Source organism: Sinohyriopsis cumingii, chromosome 2 (assembly GCF_028554795.1).
Source record: "Sinohyriopsis cumingii isolate HCF-2022 chromosome 2, ASM2855479v2, whole genome shotgun sequence".
NCBI lineage: Eukaryota > Metazoa > Mollusca > Bivalvia > Unionida > Unionidae > Sinohyriopsis > Sinohyriopsis cumingii.
This window is the reverse complement of record NC_142962.1, coordinates 138,514,644-138,533,407: the sequence shown is the minus strand read 5'-3', so window position 1 is coordinate 138,533,407 and position 18,764 is coordinate 138,514,644. Positions and strand designations below refer to the sequence as shown.

The window sequence follows — 18,764 nt, the reverse complement described above, 5'->3', positions numbered from 1 at the left end:
AGGTGCCATAAAACACTACTACACACACACACATATACGTACCCATTCCTTAACATGTCATAACATTTGTGCTGCGGTGCCATAAAACACTACTGCACATACATACCCTTTCCTTAGCATGTCACAACATCATCTGTGACATCATGAGATATTATTACATGTTGATATATTCATGTAAACAAGACAGTAGTTATGTGATAAATTACAGTGTGCACATCAGTTAGTGTGATATATCTAGTTCCCAGTGTCTGATGCCTAATGTAAAGCCAGGACATCACTGTCCATATTATATGATACCAAGATATATTCTCCCAAATTTCTCAAAATATAACTATAAATTTCATAAATGAGAATGATTAATAACAACTAAAAGAAGAAAAAAAATCTTATCGATAAGAAGTTTTGATCCCTAATATTTGTCCATCAGGCAATGACTTTATTAATGTGACACTTATTTATTACACAACAATTTCATCCAACACTTGAATTGAGTAAATGTGCATTTCTTCCTTCACCACTTACCCACTGGAACAAATGGAGGATCGTCCAGATCATTTCCTATGCATCCTTCTGTAGATCCCTCCACAAAGTTTGATGGTTCATTCATGTCCTTCATGTGGGAAAAAATAAAAAGTTATACTTGCCGATGTTGATGCAAAAGCTATGCTTAGTAGATATGGTCATACTTGGTTGTAAATCTGTAACAATGTTACAAAATAGGCCTTCTGGCTGTGATATTACCATTATTATAAAATAGGCCTTCTGGCTGTGATATTACCATTATTACAAAACAGGCCTTTGATACAACCAATTAAATTTGGATCCAACTTATTAAAGAATTGTGGCAATGTAAAGGTCTTGTTAAAGGATGGCAATATTTGATGTCCTTTTAGCAACAGTCATAAAATGTTATAGTCCTTGATGCCAGGTTATGCCCAGGCTATGACCAAACGGTTTTTGAGAAAAGTCATTTAAACGCACTGATATTTTCAGTAGTAGTTGTCATATTGATCTGCAGATCAGCATGTAACTTTAAAATAATTTATGCGATGATGCTCTGCCCATAAGGTCAACATTGTCCAAGATGAGTTTTTCAAATCTTAATACTGCAAATTTATATCAGCTTGAAAGATGTTATCTATAATTTCCGCATATCAAGCATCAAACATTTAATTGTGGAAGGTGAATGGGATTTTCTTCCCAGACAAAATATTTTGCTTGTACCTTATTAAAAACAAGATTTTTTAAACCTATTATGAGAGAAAATATGAAGAAAGCATATAAGAGCAAAAGTATTCTGCTAGAGTACAAAGTATAGGGAGGGGGACACTAAAAAATCTGGTCCTTACAATCCACAGTCCATCAAATGGGATTTGTTGGTGGAACCTGGAAGCCTGTCTGAACCAGTAATCAGATACATTGGGATGTGTCCAGTCTGGAAACACCGTTTTCCCTGGCCACACCTATTGATAACAATTAAATTTACGCATAAGATAATTTACAGATCATATACAAATGTTTGCACACAGCAAACCATAAATAACTATTATTCTTATATGATCAAATTACTAAATACATATACAGTATGTACTTGCTTATCAGTCCAACTGCAAACTGCAGAGACCCAAATCTGCTATCAGATAATGCGCCAGAATATCTGGGTCTGTGCCGTTTGTTAGGAGAGATCAGTAGAACAAACAATAGAGACCCTGATATGCAAGCAAATTTTGTTATGGCAGACCAGGAGTTTTGCTGTTCATAAGTGAGTATATATGATATGTAAATCATATACCAGATACACTGTACCTACAAAGGGGAGTTCTTGAACACAAAAGAACATGTTCTGATGCAATATATACCAATCTGATGCTTTAATAAAACAAACTGCATGCAATAAAAAATCTAAAACCAGTCTCATCATTCCAAGATATTAGTGATGAAACAATCAATCAGCCAGTCAACTTGTGATGAGAAGAGGGATTAGAGTCCATCCCTCAGCTTTAAAGAGCTTTTACTTATCTATTTAAAGAAGTGACCATGTAAATTCATCTTTACATCCTTGATCATGACAACTATCAAGCTGATAAAGTTAACCAATTCAAATATAAAAGTAGGTCCTACAGTATATCTAGTACTATTCATGCCCAAGGACAAAAGTAAAATTAATACAAGCTATCTGTAGAAGCAGAAAAAATAACCAACAATCTCTAAAGAAATTGCAATCTTTCAAAACTAGATTTATTTTTTCTTGAAAAGACCAATCTGTTACCAAGCAACAGCTTAATTGATATTTACTGAAAAGACCAATCTGTTACCATGCAACAGTCTAATTGATGTTTACTGAAAAGACCAATCTGTTACCAAACAATAGTTTAATTGATATTTATTGAAAAGACCAATCTGTTACCAAGCAACAGCTTAATTGATGTTTCTTGAAAAGACCAATCTGTTACCAAGCAACAGCTTAATTGATATTTATAAAAATAACAATCTGTTACCAAGCAACAGCTTAATTGGTGTTTATTGAAAAAACCAATCAGTCACCAAGCAACAGCTTAATTGATGTTTATTGAAAAGACAAATCTGTTACCAAGCAACAGTTTAACTGATGTTTATTGAAAAGATCAAACTATTACCAAGCAACAGCTTAACTGATGTTTATTGTAAAGACCAATCTATTACCAAGCAACAGTTTAATTGATATTTATTGAAATGACTAATCTGTTACCAAGCAACAGCTTAATTTATGTCCAGAAGGAATCAAGGAACTTGATTACCTTTCACTAACCTAGCCACTTACAATTGATGTTAATATAGTGTGTGTGTGCATGTGATTTAGATTTTTAACATAGCTTTAATAATTTTTCAGTCATATCACTATGATGCCTGCAGTGACAGTTTATACTGATGTCTAGCACTGGGACATCAAGCAGCAGACATGTAGCATGATGTCCCACCCAGTCATACTATCCTGACATCAGGCCAAACACTAACCTCTTAATGCTGGGTACCTAGCAAGGCAGCTGTTGGTACCCTTTTTTAAAAAGTCAAATGTTAGAGTGCGATGCAAAGATGATCATGTGCAATATTTCTAAGAAATATGTGTGTAACATTAAACTCAATGAGGTCTTGCTGAGATAAAGCATTGAAGCAAATTTGGTTAAAATTATATCAGAAAATTTGAAGACAGAGTGTTCACAACGTTGTGCATTAATAACTAATTCCTGATAACATATGTAGTTTTGACAGCTGCAATATAACTGATAATTCACTACTGAATTAATTCTGTAACTTATATATATATATATATATATATCAGGTTAAATAGTGGGTTAATATTTCAGATGCACACTCCATAATGACAACCATCAACTAAAATTATGTAACAGCAAAAAACTACAAAGGGTTGAATAGCAGAGGGCACACTAGACTCTAAATTCTGAGTGAAACCACCTTTTCCTCCTTTCAAATAAGGTAAAGTAATGGAAAAATTTGGGAGAAATGAGTTAGATGTCCAATAATTTATGAAAAGATAGTTAAAAACCAGTCTAGAGAGACAACTGTTTTGGAAGACCATCTGAAATGAAAGACTTGATTTTTTTTGTACACAGATCTTGTATAGATTTGTTTGAACCTCGAATGAAGACCACCAGTATTTAAGAGATCACTTTTTGTTAGCAGAAAGTTTGGTCTCCCAAGGCTGGTTTCATGACATTAAAACTTCATTCTCAAATCTGAAAAATTTTGTTAACAGCATTAGACAGTAACCTCGAATATAGGTAACTGTTATAAAAAATATGTGACTACAACTCATAAGGCAAATCATCCCATCCCATTAGGTTTTCAATATAAATTCATTAACTTCTTCATAGTTTTCAGAATAACACAATATTCAGTTTGGTGGTTTAAAAAGCTTGGGATTTCACTTGCTTCCAAAAGTTCTACAGTTGCAAGGTTTTCAGTAAAATTAGTGTTTATTTGAGGGCAACAAAAGCTATTATAGTCAACAGTTCACTTTAAATATGTTTATATTATTTAGGCCTACAAACTGCAGTGTTGCAACAAGGCCAACCCACACAAAGTTCACAATATTTGTGCCAAAATATCAGTGGGTTCAAAAATGTTAGATGGAGTTGGAGGAGGTTAGCTGAAAGGAGGAGGGAGAGGGTAGAGGAATAACTTCAGCTGAGGATGATTATTTGCCTTAGCATAACCCCTGGAAAACAAAGCATTTAACAAAATTCATTAGTACCATATATACTCGCTTATAAGATGTTTCCAATTGCAAACTGCAGACACCAAGATCTAACAACACATAATGCACCAATAGATCTGGGTCTGTGCAGTAATGAGTAGAACAAACAAAATAGACCCTCATCTGCAGGTGTTTTATGCTATGGCAGATCTGGATCTTTCTAGTTTGCAGTTTAATTCAACTTAGGAGTGAGTACATATGGTATTTTCTGTATGTGAATAAGTTAATGTTAATTAAATAATTTATTTTAATCAATGTTAGAGTACATAGATAACACAGAAAAAGAGTTTTAGTTTACATAAGAATTGAAGATAATTGGTCACGTGATAAGATGTGACATAAAACACATCCTGAATAGGGACTCCTTTTCTTGATTGCAGAAATTTCAGCTCTTGATCTTGCAAATCTTTCAATGTTTAAACTCTGCAATGCTGGCCTTAAATTTTAATAAATATTTTTTTTAAATGTTTTATTTTCACAGACAACTGAGGAAATACAGTAGCTCTATTGGTATAGCATCTGATTCATAATCCAAAAGCACTGATTCAATACCTATCCTGGCCGCTCCAGGTCGTCTGCCTCAGTGTGTCCGTGGGAAATGCATTTAGCTTCCATTTCCTTGGCATTATGTAGCCAATAATATATGTTAAAAGTGCCATTAAAAACCAACAAAAAAGAAGAAGACTTACTGATAGGAAATGTAGCTAAAATAAATCCAGAGCAGAAGTAATATGCTATAAAGAAAACAATGTAGCAATTTAGAAAACGTTTATCTATTAGTCAAGGAATATATAATTTTAAGTAGTTTTGGGGTGCATCACTGACCCACCCCAGAATACATCCTGCCACTGGACACTACAAAATGAATGACACCTAGGCAACCAGATATTTGGCTGTCATTCATGGAGTATTAGTGGTCCACAAATGGGAGAATGGAAGTGACAATTCAGTGTTGATTTACCTACTAAATGAAAACTTTCCTTTAGGAACAGAATAATAATAATAATGAAAATAATAATAATAACTGCAACATCATTACCGTCATCTCCATTGTCATGTTTGATCACTTGTAAACTTATCCCTAATTTTTTATTAAGCACAGTAAATGATTTTTTTCCAACTGATTAGGAACATCAGAAGATAGTTTTAGTTACCTAAATGTTTATTAATAATAAGATTTATTTGACATTAGTATTTTCTGATCTAATGAGTACTATAGGAAGGGGAAAAAAACCCATTGACATCCATGACAAAGTTTCTCAAACTTACTGCACTGACTTTGTTCATAAATAGATCATGATATTGACACTTATGTGCAATCTCAACATGTAGGATCATACAAGTTGACACTGAGCAGCAAAAGTTAAAACTTGAGCCAGGATCAATCTATCCAGAATATAAGTTAAAACTTAAGCCAGGATCAATCTATGCTAAATATAATTTAAAACTTGAGCCAGGATCAATCTATGATGAATATAAGTTAAAACTTGAGCCAGGATCAAACTATACTGAATAGAACTTAGAAGTTAGAACCTAATTTTGGGTCAAACTATATTAAATAGAAGTTAAAACTTAAGCTAGGATTAAACAATACTGAATAATTGTGAGCCATAAAATAATTTAAATTCAGTATTTTTTTACATATCATTAGAACATTCCTATAAGACCTTAAATTCAGTATTCCTTAAAAAATTTGTAGATATCATTAGAACATTCCAAAAAGATCTTATCTGATAATTCTGCAATAACTGGCATGCACGAATGTCTTTATGTGTCAGTGCGATACTTGCTGGAATTTTATGTGTTCTTTTTTTCCTCATCTCTCATGCATGTGATACAAGCGCTGTAAGTGACAAAATGTTTTAGGGATACTGAGAACTAATGGACTTGATTGTGCTGGGCTAGTGATGTACCACCACCGATTCTTACTGAATCTTTTCCAGCTGAATAAAACAGAGTGTAATGTATGCAATATTGGCTAACAGGTAATTTAAACCAAATTTATTTTATTTGGCAAAACATTTTTGATAACTCCCTTTTTCTTTCACAAAAAATGTAACAGCTACCATCCAATAGAATGTGACAATAACTACAATAAAGTGAAACATCTCCGGCAAGATACATGAAGAAGATATTTCAATCCTGTCATCTCATTTTCGAAATCTTTTTTGGAAAATACAAGTAATTAATTAGTTTAAACATCTACAAAACAATCAATTTCTTACAACAAAACTAATAAGTAATGTGCATATAACAGTAGTCAAAATTATTTTCATGAATCTAATTTATAAAGAAAAGTTTAATTATTATAATACCAATATGACTGATATACTTACAATACCAACAATCAGTGACCCATTGAAATCCTTAACAAAGACATTGTCGCTGATACCTTCATCGTAAGGCAGGTAAGAACCTGGTGTTTGATCCATGCTGATCCCTGGGTCCTAGAAAAATAAAGTGATGAAAGTGTAATTGAGTGTGCAAAAAAGAACATTGGACTTCCATACATAAATTAGTAATAAAACAAAACATTTGTTTTTTATGGCTTTCCTAAAGAGGAATACTGAAATATGTTTTTACAGTCAGACAAAAAAGTACGACACCAGGGGGACTCCATATCGATCAGGCAAACATGACTGCATGATTCATGGGCAATTTCAAAACAAATTATGAGTAAAACTCTGCACAATATTTCAGAGCTCTACTTTTGTTTATTCAGTGGATCACCCCTATACTTAGAAAATTTCCACCTTTATTCAACTGAGGGATGAATCAGCCCCACTCCACTTCAAACTTTCAGCTTCAAAACTGACCCTGGACAGGTTATCATATCAAAAGCCCCACTGATTCCCAATACAGTTTTGCACACATGCTGTTAAATGGAAAAAAAATATGTCAGCATTGCATATAGCCTGTTAAATGGAGAAAAAAATCTGTCAGCATTGCATATAGCATGTTAAATGGAGAAAAAAATCTATCAGCATTGCATATAGCCTATTAAATGGAGAAAAAAATTGGTCAGCATTGCATATGGTTTGGTCTCACTAGAGCGCATCCCATTTCAGTGCCGCTCAGTGAGGCGCTGACAATTTTTTTCTTTTCATTAGGGCTAATCCCATTAGGGCGCAAAAAAATCTCACTAGAGTGCATTCACAATAGAGCGCAGAGAAAAAATTAAGTTCAACAAGATTGAATTGCCATCACGTTTGATGTTATATATATATATATATATATATATATATATATATATATATATATATATATATATATTAAAATATGTACAAAAACGGCGGTCTCGTCACTATTAGAAAATAATTACTAGACAGAAACCAGAGAACCATCAATACACATAATTTTATACAACTATTATACCTTACACCAGTTTATTCTTTTTTGTACGCAAATAAACAAGTAGATAAAAAATGAAATGCAAATTAAAATATATAAAGTGGTCATTCCTAGCACAAACACGATATTACTTGAATAAAACAATATAGATACATATATAACACAAACACAATACTGTAATAGATTGATCCTTGGTCAAAATCACTATAATTTAGGGACTTCATTGTAATAATTCATAAAAATTCATCAAGGCATTCAGAGTTTTCGTGGCTGGGCTAGTTTTCATTCACGAGTTTGTTATTTTGATGGGTTTAGTTACTTGGGTGGCATGATTGGTGCAATATAAAGTTACAGTTAACAAATGTGTTTTTCATTCTGAATCAACCCATTTAAAATAAATATAAAGTTACAGTTAACAAATGTGTTTTTCATTGCTCGCACTCTAGTGATACTAGTTCTTCGCGTTCTAATGGGATGCACCCTAATAAGATTAGATCTAGTAGGACAAAAATATTGTTTGCGCTCTGGTGTGATAAGCTCTAATGGTTTGCACTCTAATGAGAAATTACCTTGCATATAGCCTGTTAAATGCTAACCAATATTTAACTCAAGGGTTGGCAAAGCAAAATGCACATCAGGGATTGTGATAGGCTTCACCAGTGTCACAAATTGCAATTTTTTTTCTTATTGGCAACTTAATATTTCCTTATTATACCATCTGGTGATTTTTTTGGAACAACAGTTTTGGCTGTTAAGTATTGTATATACAGTCTTGCATATGGAGTGGCGACATTCAAAGGCACAATGACAGGAAGCTGCAAACTGGGATATAAAATGCACTCGGATTTATTGTTACATAAACAAATCCTTTGTTCATATTGTCAAACCACCCTAACAGTGCAATATTATATCATAATCCACTTATGATGATGTCTGGCATTAGTACTGTATGCTGTAATATAACCCAAATAGCCATCTCACCTGACTGGTTACAATCGACCACCTCTGAACGTGGGAATGGGAATGACTACAATTGACCATAAGATTAAAATATTTTTCTACGAAAAATATTTCAGAAAGAAAAAAAATAGTTTTGCTGAAACTTCAAAGAAAACCGATTACCTTTGAAGCACCAATTCTTTTGTACACACTTTATATACAAAGCAAATAAAAGAAAATTCTGTCTCAGTCAATATTCTACAATTATTTGATGTTACTGTAGAAAAAACAAATGGGCATTTGCTTGGTCCTTCAAAGAGGGCCTTTAACGGCACCTTGAAATAACACATGCACCTTCATCAAAGCACGCCTACGACCTTTGATCAACAGAAGCCAGCATCAAACGTAAATAAAAGTGTTGTTTAATTTTCATAATTTTTCATTATTTATTGTGCCATAAAAGTTTCCTGTTTGCAACAAAATGTTCATATTTATGATCACTAACAATGACGACATAAATACCAAATTAAATTTCCAATAATTTGAAACAATAGACATCTGACCATCAAGTTAAATGAAGGTGGGACATCTTGCAAGAATGTTTGTTAAACTGTTTATTTTGTTCACAGGTTTTAATTTACCAATGAATAGCCTCATCCCCATGGTAGCCTTAGCATAATGGTAGTTGTCTCTGGCTGACCAAAATCTAGTCCAATTTAAGTACATGTATATGTCGCATATAAACAACTATACAGCCACATGCTGCATGGATAATAAATATCAGAGTGAATTGTTTTGGGAAACGTATTTATTGACAATGGGATATAGATTAAATGAGGACGACCATTTTTTATATATACATGTTGGCTGTGTTTTCTAATGAGATTTGTCTGTTACATGAATTTTGTAAGATACGATCTAATTCTCGAATTCATGGATTTTTCATATACATGTACATTATTTTAACACACTGTGGAGTGTACTACACAAATATAAGTTGTCAATATAAAAGTGTATTTCAGGCTAGTTGTCTTCATTTAATAAAAATTTCCATTGTTTTTTTTTTCTTTCTCTGTAAATCCTAGACACTGACAACAGGTCACCTCTTAAAAATTTCACTTGTATGCAAAAATTCAATTTATTTTCAGCCCTTCCCCCTTATCTAAACATCCACTTATGTAGAAATATTACCTTGGTCACAAGGATGTCAAGATAAATGAATAGTACTGTATTATGAAAATGGCGACATTTTTGGAAAATTGGCTACAACATATTGAGGTTGACGATTCTTTGGGCAACAAGATTTTTAAAGCCAGCACTAACCTACCCATGCTCTCACAATCACCGTGTCAATATCATGCAATATGTCTGATTTTTATACCAGACCTCTTATCGATTCTAACTACAACTATTTATTAGACACAAAAAAAAAACCAACAAAAAAATCACATACTCAATACAGGTAAACAAACATTGGCCTGACTTTTAAAAGTGCCACATCTCTTAGTACTAATCAATACTAATTTTAAAACCCAAAAGTTGGTTTTTCACAAAAATTAACTAATCCTAACTTGAAGGGGAATTCGGTGGTAAGACAATAATCTTATATGTTGATTATATCAACTTAAAATTGGTTTTACATGAAATGCAGTTTACCTGGCAAGTCTATTTCCTACAATAGTACATTTAGTATTATAATTTTCATGTCTTGAAACAGTATTCCATCCTGGATTTTATTTTTGCAGATAGGAATGAACAAAACAGCCAGGGCATGATCAGAACATTAATTTTAAAAAATTCTAACCTAAACCAGAACTGCTGACAGTGATCATGCCACTGGCAGTCAAAAAGTGTATGTTATGTCTTGATTTGTACTAAGTGACTGCCATGTCCTGATTCCCACTAAGTGACTGCTGTGTCTTGCTTCCCACAAAGTGACTATTATGTTTTGATTCACACTAAATGACTGCTATATCCTGATTCCCACTAAGTGACTGCTGTGGCTTGATTCACACAAAGTGTCTGTTATGTCTTGATTTGCACTAAATGACTGCTATGTCTTGATTCCCACATAGTGAATATGTCTTGATTTCCACCAAATGACTGCCATGTCTTGATTCCCACTAAGCGACTGCTATGGCTTGATTTCAATTAAGTGCCTGCCTTGTCTTGATTCCCACTAAGCGACTGATGTGTATTGATTCCCATTTAAATTGGTTCAATTTGGCATGGCTAGGATGGGAAAGGGTTACCATATGTACTTGCTTATAAGTTGCGTCCCAATGCAAACAACACAGAACCTGCTCTGTCACATAACATGCTTTGTCAGCAGATCAGGGTCTATGTTGTTTTTTTTTCCTACTGATTACTCCTAACAAACTTTATAGACCCAGATATGCTGGCACATTATGCGATGGCAGATCTGGGTCTAAGCAGTTTGTGGCTGGATTCAACTTATGAGTATATGTTGTATTGCATATGAACCTGGTTATGCATATCCTGTAGTTTTGCTTACCATGGTTATATATAAACATGTATTGCATACATGGGTTAAATGGAGAACAGAATATACTTATTAAGTCACCCTCATCACTGTTTGTATTTGTTGTTAAAAAAATTTCTTTCAATTTTGTCAAATCAACTGTTTACATCTTTCAGTCAGAATGTTAACTTCATTGTTTGGATTAGATGCTAAATTATGACATGACTCATTACATATTTGTACATTTCTGTTTCCTCAGGGGAGATAACTGCACCCCTCAAATGAGGGTCAATTACTATATTTCCAAGTGGCAATTTTGTGGAAGTCTGATGATGTACCAATTTGCAGTTTATTTGAATCTACTATACATTATCTCACTCTACCAAGCTTTAGGAAAAACTCAAAATGAGTCTTAAACATTGCATTTTATATGCACTTCCACCTAAGTCTGAAATCTGCATATAGTGAACAACTTATATGCTCAATACACTTTAAGGAATAAATTTAGTGCAATTATTTTTTTAATATAAAAACAAACCAGAAACACCCACTTTATATGTTAAACAAACTCTGTCCAAAATAGGGTTAAATGTCACAATACTGGCTATGCAGTGAAAATTATAAGTTATAAAAGATGTAAAGATGAACACCTGCAAAAACACTTTTGGATGAAAAATCCTTCCAAATGTAAACAATATAAAAGATAAAAGTTAAAGTTATTAAAATAATAATTTAGAAGTATATAAAATAAAAAGTAAAGGTAAAAAGTATAAAATCCCTAAAATATAGGATTAAAATTTATTATATAAGTTTCACAACTGAGTTCACATCAAAGAGCTAAAAGCATAAATGAAGTTTCAAAACTGTATGAGCAACATTATAAAATAAACGGAGCTGAATGCAAACTCTTACTGAAAATAACCAAAGCATGAAAAGTGGGTCGCTATGATTTTATTTTGTTTTGCTAAGAATGAATTAAAATGCTGGTTATCTAATATGTAACAGAGAAATGAAACTAAATAAAGATGATGTTGATAAATACAGGATAAAGAAAGTAATTCTACAAATCATAGTATATGTCACTTAAACTCTGCTGGTGATAAACAAACAAAAAAAACTCACCACAATCATGACATAGTGCTGTCCGTGGTTGTGAAGATCTTGTACCACCTCCAAGAGACTGGAGTAATGATCATGGTCGTATGTAAAGTCAAGGTGTCGAGACATATAGTCAATATCATTCCACTGAGTGTCCTAGGAGGAAATAGGATGAAAAATTAGAATATCTCAAACTTCATTGGCATGTCATTCAAAGCAATAATGAATAATTTTTGGAAATCAAGTAACATTGATTCTGTTGACAAATGATCATTTTGAATATGCACCCACACTGCAACTTCAATCTCAAAAGATGGTGACAAAAAGTCGCAGCATGGATAGACAAGATGGATGATCAGCATGATGGACTGGCAAGGTATTTCTCTGTACTCTCTGCTTCTTAAGCTAAGGTTTAAAAAAAAAAAAAAGCTAATTAAAGACAAATAAAAATATTAACTGCGTGGAGTTAATTTTAAAGAAACTTGGAATTACTTACCCATTAGCAGTCTTTGGTAAATCCAAAGAAAGCAGGCTGAGGGGAGTGTTCTGTTGTTGTGGGCTTAATGTCAATTTTCAACAAAGGATAGGCTATAGTGGCAGCCAGTACATCTAGTGGAGGAAGAACCCAGGAAAACACAGGGATGAACCACTAACCCACAGGTAGCTACTGGCAAGCTTTTTTCACATACCCATGCTGACCACGCCCAGGACATGATAGGTTCCAGTTAGGGACAATGTAAGTGACCAAGGCCAATTCAGGTTGAAAATGGCCTATATCCCCTCTCCCACGATGTGTCAGAAAATATACACTGGTAAGTCTTTGTGAAAATAAGGAGCAAACATCTACTTGAAAGCCAAAGAAAAAAGTGAGCAATCTGAAAGATCAAACCTTCAAGGAGACTATGTTATTCACCTAGTACTAGCTCATAAAACTGATACTTTCCCTGAAATGCCTTCAAAATGGAGGCTTTCTAGGTCATGCAATTGCCTCCACTACTGAAGGTCTGAACACCTTCCTGCATAAGGCTATTTTGACAAAAGCCATGCATGTAGAAGAAGCCTGTCTGGGCAAGGATGAACCACCTGTAAATGGGGTTGATTGAACAGACTGGGCATCACCAGAGATTTTTGGGGAATGTCTCACCAGGTTGAGTAGACTGTTTACCTAAGTTTTGTCCATTGAAGAGCGGATATTAGAATCCTTTTGCAGATCTGACCCCTTATCTTTCAGATTATGCTCTGTATCAGAAAAGCTGGAGGGAAGTGTAAACCCAAAACCCATCCCAACATAATGAAAGAATATTTTCAGCCAAGGCCTCTGGGTCCAGTGCTGAGAAGATGAGGTGGAGAGTCCATGGTTTGACCAAGTTATCACAGAGACATCTATTGTCAGATTCTTGCAAGGTGTACAAATTCAGCTGAAGACTGATGAAGGGACCACTCCAGCTTAAAAGGTCTGGTCCCTCATCAACAATGTGTCAGCCAGAACATTAAGCCTGCCAGAAATGTATCAGATCTGGACTATAATCTTGAGCTGGGAGCAAAAGTGCAGTAAGTCCCATATCAGTTTACTGAGAGTGGATGATTAGGTCCACTCCCCAGCCTCCATATGATCTGGTAGGTCATCATCACAGACATGTACATTGTGAGGTCTACTCTTCCATAAAGCTGTTCCTTCGGTGCATGAATGGTATTGATCATGGCCTTCATTTCCAGAATGAAGATGTGAAGGGCCCTTGCCTCTGGCACCCAACTGCTGCTCATTGTGGTAAAGCTAGGCAACAGGTGGGCTGCCCAAACGTAAGAATTGGTGTCCATACAGCAATCTTCATTTTAGTTTTTCCTAAAGGTATCCCAGCCAGAAGCCATCTTGCCACTTTTGCAGGAACTGTTTTATCTCACAACCAGACAATCTAAGCAAATGAGGAGTTGCAAAAGCTCCCATGTAGAAATCCACTACCTGCAGGAATTCAACAACCCATGCAGTGTGCATGGGAGGAATGTAAACATGGTGAGATGAGTCAAACAACAATACCATGATGGTTGAAATGCAAAGAGGGAGCCAGATTTTATTTCTCCCCGTTCACAAAAAACTCTAGCTGAGCAAATTAAGAGAACGTTTCTGATATCTTTAACAAGAACTGAACTGACATTATTTTTGCAGAATGTAATCCAGGTTGACTGCTGTAGCTGTTGATGAGGTCAATATAAAGTGGGTGACAACATCATTGGTGGTCTTTATGAAACTGAATGGGATGAGAATGAGTCTAAATAGGAGTGTGAAACTAGTATATAATCCTTTAGAACATGAAACAAAGGAACTTCATAGAAAGCCAGTGGTAATATTCACTGCAACAATATTTAATTGAAGCTCTGTACCTCTGCATGACAGGTATCCCATGGGTATAGTGCAAGTGGGTGAGACAGACACTGGCAACTGAATCTCCAAGACAACCTTGGAGTTCCTGGGTTCGATTTTGTAAACCACAGAAATCCATAATCTTTGCCAGCTGTGGTAGTAGCTGGAAGGAGGGGTGATTGTTCTTATCATCTGCATCTACCATGGCCTTGATCTTGTAGGCCTGACTCATGGATAGTTGGCTAACAATACAATGTCAATTTCCTCAACTGCTGCTTTAGAACTACACTCCATCCACTCTATCAAACAGATGGAATGGACCTCCTAGTTGACCATGACACTTCCAGCACTGACTGTACATTTGGTGTTATAATTTTCACATACTGAAACAGTGTTCTACCTAGAATTTAATTTCTTCAGATACAAATAAACAGAGGACAGGGTCTGCATGCTGAGCCGATAATGAAAGCAGAGTGGAAAATGGCTTCATGTGCAGACTTAAAGGCATTCTGGGCGTTTTTGGGCATGCTGGGAACTTATGCCAAGCAGACTGCCAAAAAAAGAAAGCAAATTCTCCCATCATCTACAATTCCATATTGGAGAGACATGATCAAAAAAGGGATAGAAACTCTTCCAAAGACAAAAGCTGCTTCACTGTCACCTAGACAAGTTATTATCTGCTGCATGCTGTTCTGCCACTTCAAGCTGGCCATGTGATGGTAATCAAAGGAAATTTTTTTAGAAATCTTTGAGGGGAAAGGATCAAAGACCATTGTTTAATCCCCTACTATGCTGGCTTCAGATGCAGTTTTAGGATGAAGGTTCATATGGTATATGTCTGTAGGTTTGGTCTAAGCCCATCTCTTCCAACCTGTCATGTTTTTCAGCAAGACAGTGGTCCGTTCTGTACAGCAAATGCAAATTGAAGAAGTTTCATGCAGGTGAGGTGCATGTCATCCTTGAGGGCTTTAAACTTCACACATTGAAGATTTGGACACTATTGCATATCTGAAATGACAATGAAAACACCAAAGTAAGAGGCTCTGATTTCACTGAAATAACTCCAATAAAAATAGGATCTGTTGAGGACATTTTCAATTGGCAAGCATCAAATATTTTGTGTGGAAACTGATAATGAAGGGAGTTATCTGGAAGCATAGACTTTTGTAGCATTTGTAGCAAAGATTTCTGCTGCTTCAAGTTGAAGATGAATTTTTATGCCAAAAAATGGAATGAAATTTGATTTTAGAGCATAAAAGGTTTGGTATTGAGGCCTAATGATGACATCATATGCAGGATTAGATGGATTAGAAGATATTTGGGTCGTATACTGAAGAGCCAATTTCATTTGTGTGAGATAAAATGGTTTATTCTCCTCATCACAGAGGTTTTCTGAGGGGGAAATCCTAAATGCTCCCAGATAATTACTAAGTCCCTGACTGTATACTGGATCAAACATCTGAAGGTAAAATGTACAGGCTGATCTTTACAAAATCAAGCCACAGTCAAATTTTGATATAACTATAGACCTATATCCTTCCAAATCTGTGTTTGAAGACTATTATTAAATACAGGATTTTCTTTTACATTTGTTCCTGTGATATCTACTGTATATACCCACTTATAAGTCAAGTCAAACTGCACACCATAGATCCTGATCTGCTGTTGCAGATCAGGGTCTATCTTGTTTGTTCTGATTACTCCTAGCAAACTGCACAGACCTAGATCTGCCAGCACATTATGCGATGGCAGATCTGAGTCTGTGAAGTTTGCAGTTGGACTTGACTTGCAAGCGAGTATATATGGTAACATGTGGAAGGAAATTTGGTTTACAATAAAAAGTAAGCCCTAAAATTTTTGTCTCCTCCACAACATGGATAAGAGAACCCTCAAGAGGAAGTTTAGGGTCTTTGTGAATTTGATGTAATAAGAAACATGTGATGACAGTTTTATATTTCAAAATTTGAACCCACTTTCTTCCGATCATTTCTGAACTCTTTTTAAGCATATCTGTAGTTGACATTTAATAGCATGCATACTCTCTGATCTACGTCACAAGAAAAAGTCATCAGCATACACAGACAGCCTAGATTAGGGCATTTTACTCTGTTTTTGTTGTTCAAAAGGGTGACTGACAATGTGATGCCTGAGGTATACCCATATATCCTGAGGATAACTTTCAGAAATGGTGGTACACACCATAATTCTGAAATTTCCATCATTCAAAAACTTTTGATATGTAGATAGACTGGCATAATGGATATTGCGAGGTGATGTGATGCAATGTTGATATTATTTCAGTGAAAGTTTAAAATGAATAACATCTGGTAAATTGGGGCAAAGTGAGGTAATCTGGAAGTTTCTTCCATTTGTTTATATGATATACAGAATGAAAAGTCAAAATTGTTCATCTTTCTCAAAAAATGCTGGATTAAACAGATAGCAAAGTTTATTTTCCTAATGTACATATGATTGGGTAATGTATTTTAAGTACAATTTCTCATCTCGGGTGCCTGGAGAAAAAATCCTGGATTTGTGATGCAAAGAACAAAGAATCTTCAACTGGGTGGTATGTTTCCACTCAAGCCGGCATGACTAGCATCCACACCATGCTGTGCAAGGCACAACTCTGATGGGCTGGCCATGTTGTCCGCATGCTGGTAGAACGCATACCTAAGAAGGTCTTCTATGCAGAGCTACAGCAAGGCAAGAGATCTCATGGTGGTCAAAAAAAGAGGTACAAGGACACCCTCAAGGCCTTGCTGAAGAAGTTAGGCATTGACCCTGACAGCTGGGAGAGTGTCGCTGCTGATCGATCTACTTGGCAATGTCAAGTCAATGCAGATGCAGATGCCTCTGAGCAGAAAAGACTGGTGGACGCAGCCCAGAAATGTGATCTGTGTAAATCCAGGAACAGCAGTTCTGCAACTCCCATTCAGCAACCTGTACAACCATGTTCCCACTGCAAAGACTCTTCTGGGACCAGATCGGACTAATCAGCCATCTCCAGACCACCCCCAGTGAATCAATGACACTGAATGGTCCTCATCAACACCGACAGATGATGATGATGATCATCATCATCATCATGATGTTTAAACATTTTCATTAATTATTTATTACCTCACCTCCCATGTCAATATTTTAACTCCAAACCCACCCCAAGGGAATGGATCAAAATTTAAGGACTGTTGTGCTCATCTAATAATTAGTCCAATTATACTGACAAAGTTTTAATTATCGCTCTCTCTTAAGCTGTGTATGGGTAAAAAATGTTTTGTAAAACCACAAGTATTTGCACATACTATACCATCCCCTACCAAAATCAAACAGGAATCAGGGATTCTGTTCATGGATTTCCCAGCAAACTACATATCTGATGTCCATAATTTTATCAATGGCCAAGGGACTTCCCTTTCTTCTACTTATATGCCCACAGAATAAGCTCCTATCATCCCAGCTATTCTGAAATGCAACTGATTACTGCCACAGAGCCAGTTATATTATGCCTATTATTTGATTTACAATGCACAGTAAAGGAAACAATGCCAACTCGCATGTCATTTCCTACCTAGTGACTATTCTTGTGTTAACCTAGAGTGAATATTGAAAGCGTATCAGAGAGTCCAAGGTGCTGACCATTATGTAGGTATCTCAGCATAATCTCCACACAAATTGTCTTTAGTTCCAGCCAATCTATCTACTGCAACTAGCTCTCAAGAGAATCACTGTTCAGCTTGGCTGAATACCATACTGTACATACCATTGCAAGACAACCTCACCAATTTTATACCAAAGTAGATCTTAACTGTACAAACCTTTGCATGACCTCACCAATTTTATACCAGAATAGATCTTAACTGTCAATACTCTTGCAAGACAAATTCACAAATTTTATACCAGAGTAGATCTTAACTGTCAATACTCTTGCAAGACAAATTCACAAATTTTATACCAGAGTAGATCTTAACTGTCAATACTCTTGCAAGACAAATTCACAAATTTTATACCAGAGTAGATCTTAACTGTCAATACTCTTGCAAGACAAATTCACAAATTTTATACCAGAGTAGATCTTAACTGTCAATACTCTTGCAAGACAAATTCACAAATTTTATACCAGAGTAGATCATAACTGCACAAGGTTGTGTTAATAAATTGCAATAAACTTCCATAACAGCAGAGACATGTGCATCACAACAATGAACACAGTAAATAGTCCTTGGACAGTTGTCCAGAAACCGTTTATATGCAGTTACAATTGTAGACTGCACAGATCC

The 18,764-nt window shown here is 35.2% G+C and overlaps 1 protein-coding gene across 2 annotated transcripts in view; it reads right to left on the bottom strand.

The window, feature by feature from the left end:
• LOC149805921 (lysosomal alpha-glucosidase-like) overlaps positions 1-18,764 on the bottom strand; it is a 72,490-nt gene that overhangs the window by 34,300 nt on the left and 19,426 nt on the right. For both annotated transcript variants that reach the window (XM_089950701.1, XM_089950699.1), the window contains exons 7-10: positions 12,150-12,281; positions 6,592-6,702; positions 1,350-1,463; positions 523-610 (exon numbers count right to left, since the gene is read on the bottom strand). In XM_089950701.1, the coding sequence (XP_089806827.1) occupies positions 523-610; positions 1,350-1,463; positions 6,592-6,702; positions 12,150-12,281 (445 nt within the window). The remainder of the gene's footprint in view (positions 1-522; positions 611-1,349; positions 1,464-6,591; positions 6,703-12,149; positions 12,282-18,764) is intronic.